This window comes from Poeciliopsis prolifica, unplaced genomic scaffold (assembly GCF_027474105.1).
Source record: "Poeciliopsis prolifica strain line A6 unplaced genomic scaffold, Auburn_PproV2 SCAFFOLD033, whole genome shotgun sequence".
NCBI lineage: Eukaryota > Metazoa > Chordata > Actinopteri > Cyprinodontiformes > Poeciliidae > Poeciliopsis > Poeciliopsis prolifica.
Genome location: NW_026562408.1, coordinates 6,342,555 through 6,347,245, shown reverse-complemented (window position 1 = coordinate 6,347,245; position 4,691 = coordinate 6,342,555). Strand labels below are relative to the sequence as shown.

Here is a 4,691-nt window from a genome sequence, read left to right as displayed (position 1 = left end):
GGGTGGAGGATAGTAAAGAAAATACATTTATAATTTGTAGTGATTCACTATCTGCTTTGATGAGTATTGAAAAGGGATGTTCAAGTAATCATCAAAATATATTATATGAAGTTATGGCTGTTCATCATAGAATATGTGATCAAAATAAAAGGTAATATTATTTTGGACTCCTGCTCATGTAGGTATTTTAGGTAATGAAAGAGCAGATAGGTTGGCTAAGGAGGCTAGTAAAAAAGAAGAAATTGATATGTTAGTAAAGCTATCGAAATCAGAGGGGAAAAGTATAGCTTGGAGAGAAAGTAAAAATATGGAAAATTAGGTGGGATAAAAATAAATGGAAGGCATTTACACAGATTTCAAAATACAGTTGATGTAGAAAGGGTTAGAGGGTTAAATAGAAAGGTAGAGGTAATTATAACTCGAATAAGAACCGGGCATAGTTTATTAAATGGAACTCTTTATAAGATGGGGAAACATCCTACTGGTTTATGTAGTTGGTGTGATTCTGTAGAAACAATGGAACATGTTTTTATTTGTTGTAGAAAATATGAAAATGAAAGAAAATTATTAATATTGGAATTAGGCTGTACCAGGGAATTGAAGTTTGAAAAAGTGGTTGATCAGTTAAATAGTAATTAGGGGAGGAAGAAAATTTTGTGGTTTTTTAAAAACAGTGGGATTATTTCGAGAATTTGAGAGATAATTAGGATCCAATAGATGGCAGTAGTGCAACAAAAATGGATGCAAGCTGCCGTTAAAACCTAAAGAAGAAGAGAAGAATTAATTTGAGGGGCGCGAAAAACACACGGCGTTTACGTTTCTGTAGTGACTGTCTATGTTTTTCATGCCTTCTCTGTGATCATGTGTGAAAAGCTGAGGAAGGTAACTCTTTGACTCCAGTAAACACATTTAATGCGCCAGCCGCATTGCTGATATTGTCTTATTTGTCTGTCTCTTCTACAGGTGAACAGCTGGTTGGAGGGAGTGTTTGGGGATCAGCCAGTGCCATCATTTGAGGTGAACACCAGGACATTGGACATACTGTATCAGCTGGCTCAGTCCAGTGAAGCCCGCTGCAGTGATACTGCTCTCCTCATTGAAGACTACAAGCAGAAAACATCAGAGTATCAGGCTGACGGTGAGGCACATACAGCAGGCAGAACAGATGATGCATTAAAACACTTGGATCGGAAAGGCTGAATTGATCTAAAGTGTTTAGATTTGCCGAATGGCATGTTTTGCACATGTCGAAACTAATAGAAACTGAAGTAATATTTTTTTATGGCTTAAGATATAGGTGTGGTTTTATATTTTGTTGTAGTATAGAGACAATCTCCAAATAGTCTCTATATCACTCCACTAAACGACATTAACGACTACTATTGAAGTATTTAAGGTGAATATTTTGTGCTCAGATGTCGAAATTGTTATTAAATTGGAGGGAAAATAGAAATCTGATTTTTAGAAATTGTATGGAGTTTCAAAAATAAACACATAAGAACTCTTTTGTCTGGTTTTCAATGTTTTTCAAAAAACTGTATTTCACTAATCCCATCCCCCCTAGCTGCTCACCTTGAGGATGTTCTTCTGCACGGTGTCGGCTTGTCTGGGGCAAGCTTGTCAGAGCCGACTGCAAACTACGTGTCTGCTTTAGTGGACAATGCTATGGTGCTGGGAGTGAAAGACACATCACTGACCAGGTAATTTTCTGTGGCTTTGTATTTCATTGATCAGAATATATGGTTGTTTTACTTTTGTTCGTTTGTAGCTTCATGCCAGCAATCAACAATCTCACCGATGATCTTCTGGAAGTCGAGAAGTCAAACAGAAAACTCGAAAGGGAACTAAGGGCACTCCAAAAAAGACTCGGTTCAATTCTGGTGCTGCGGGGAAACCTACAAGAGTAAGAATAAGGCGTGAAGCGAGCGATTAAAGTGTGCCAGTTAAGTTTGATTAGAAGGCTGGGTTTACACATGTACACATTGGCGGTCTTCATTGACAGGGATATCGACAAAACTACCAAATCTCAAGCAGTGGAGAGTGCAAAAGAAGAGGAGAGGCTGCTCAACATGGACTTTGTGACGGCCAAGATCAAGAGCTCCGTATCAGACAGCAGAGGTTGGAGGTATGTTGCAGCATATTCCTCTTTATAATTTGGGATTATTGCATAGATGCTGAGGTACTAAGTGGGATCATTTATAGGCCATTTTGTGATTTAAACAGCAAAACGCATTATCTACAGATGGGAACCTACTTGACTCTTGACAAAATATGATTAACTTCTCCACATTTAGACTCAGAAAAAAATTTCTATTGTGTATACTTCAAGATAAGAAGCTGCTGCTCAGATTTAGAAAGAAGCTTCATTTAAAAAAAAAAAAACATATTATTTTTTCCTGTAAATGACCAAACAGTTTAATTTCTGTTTACCTAGTTGCAATGTCGTCTGCCTCTTGTTTAAAACAGAAACAGTGTTTAGTTTGTTAGTTTGTTGTTTGTCTTGTATTAGTCACTTTATTCTGCTCTGCTAATCCTGCAGGCTCAGCTTGTATCCAGGAACATGGACAAGTCTATCACCCACCCCATTGTGCAGCTTTCTGAGGTATTTCAGCATTTTCACCACATTCATTGCCATGGGGATAGAAGCTTTACTTTGTCTGCATTCAGGGTTTGAAACATGTCATCTTATTTTTCTCCTGCAGGAACTCAGGGCACTGCAAAACGAAATAATCCCCCTGAAAAAGAAGCTGGAGTCGTACATGGACCTGAGTCCGGTACGTTTGTTTTCTAGTTTTTCAGACTTCATTACTTTTCCAACAAAAGGGGTGATCACGTTTCCTGTTTTGTCCTTTGAAAAGAAAAATCATTCAATCTAATTTATTTAAGGATTAAGTTTGTGAATTTAATCTTGAAATGTGTGTTGTTGTTTTTTTATTCTAAACCTTCAGAGCCCATCTCTTGCACAAGTGAAGATAGAAGAAGCAAAAAGAGAACTAGTGAGTCTTTAAATATTTGGTTTTATAACATACAAGATGCCATTTTTTGCTCGTTTGTCATTTTAATTACTTTTCTTCGTTCATTTTTCAGGCTGCACTCGATTCCAAACTGGAGACAATGATGGATTTAAATGGATTTGGATGTTGCGCAGTCCTTTCTTTAAAAATAAAGTTTTTGCACTCATATTTTTTTTCTTCTTTTCTACCTTTACCTGCCTTCATCATTAATGTTAAATGAAAAGTGGTTTGAGGTATTTTGGGTCACCTGAAAGGACTTCTTGCTTCTTTCCTCCTTAGCTTTTGGAACCTTATTTAAATATAGGTTAAATATTTCAGAGATTTTGGACACCTAAAAAGCTCACAGAGTATCCCTATTAGTTTCATACACCTTGAACATTTTTATATTGTACAACCTGCATAAGTAGCTTATTTGTTTTGTATGTTTACCAACAAAAACATTGTTTGCATGCTTGTCAGTGTCTAGAAATGGGTAAAATTTTCTGATATGATTTTAGCTTTTTTATTTTATGATAAAATAATATACTGCTAATGTGTACCTGAATGTTTAGTCTCTCTCCACGCCTTCCTGTTTGTTTCAAACATCGGCAACACTAATGCAATGTTTGGCTTTTCCTCTCTGATCGCAGCAATCTAATTAAGGGGTTGGTCTTAAGAGTTGTAAAAAATAGTTCTCACAAATTATATCCAAACAACTTTCAATCTGTGTGGACAACCTCATCAAATGCAAGTTCTTTGTTTTGTTTTTGTAAATGTATTTTTGTCCAGCTGCTTATCATTTCTCAGCCCTTCTGGGATCCAAATAAGTTTTCCTCTTCCATACTTCTTGGATTTTCTTCTCAAAACCTCAGTATTTTTTACACCCATTTGCTTTAATGTAATTTCTTCAATGTCTGGCCAACAAGTCTAAAGGTAAAGGAAACCTTTAGAGATTCACAATAAAATGGTACTGGCTTTGGAGGTATAATGTCACATGGAATTAACGGTGGAGCACTTTGTGCCTGAAGCAAAAGCAGACATAGAATCAGTCTGTTCTGTCTGCATGTAAAATATCCCCTCAGCGTTTCTCTGCCCTGTCGGTTTCTGTCCTCTGGAGTGGAGCAGAGCCTGGACACCTCAACGGTTTCTGTCAGCTTGACTGGTGTAGGACCTGATCTGCAGTCTGACATGGAGACTGAGCCGTTACCATGGAGTGGGCCACAGATGCTTACTAGAGAGCAGTTTTCCCACTGGGGCCCCCAGCTTGGATGAAAAGAACCATTTGGTTAGAATACCAACAGTTTAAAAAAAAAGAAACAATCTGGCAATTTATTCAAAAGGTTACATTTGTTTTACTCCTGGGTGACTCTGTTTACCTATATTTTCCAAGTAATGTGAACGCTTAAATGTGTAAGCATAACTTATTTTTATGAGTATTGCTTAATTGACATAACTCATAAATTGTAGTAGTCATAATTGACATTTTATAGTCAACTTTACTAATGATTTTGAGTTAATCAAAATCAGGTTTACTGCCATTATCTGAGTGGTGTAAACATTTATAGCTATAACACCTTATAATGAATTAGCTACTTTACTTGGAGATTTTGAGGCAATCGGTTTCCTAACTTTTTTTAAGTAAAGTGAACTTATTACATTTTACAGTGTGGACAAAGAAAAATGTTTGAAACAAATAAT

General features: G+C 36.5%; 1 protein-coding gene across 1 annotated transcript; it reads left to right on the top strand.

Annotated features, from left to right (window-relative positions):
- The first annotated feature begins 789 nt into the window (after positions 1 to 789).
- On the top strand, positions 790 to 4,265 carry LOC129373395 (HAUS augmin-like complex subunit 1). The gene is made up of 11 exons (XM_055051275.1): positions 790 to 882; positions 964 to 1,138; positions 1,565 to 1,700; positions 1,769 to 1,903; positions 2,003 to 2,118; positions 2,172 to 2,179; positions 2,540 to 2,602; positions 2,703 to 2,774; positions 2,949 to 2,996; positions 3,088 to 3,170; positions 4,076 to 4,265. Exons 1-11 carry the CDS (start codon positions 862 to 864, stop codon positions 4,263 to 4,265), a joined length of 1,047 nt encoding a protein of 348 aa, XP_054907250.1. The 5' UTR covers positions 790 to 861.
- Positions 4,266 to 4,691: the final 426 nt, after the last annotated feature.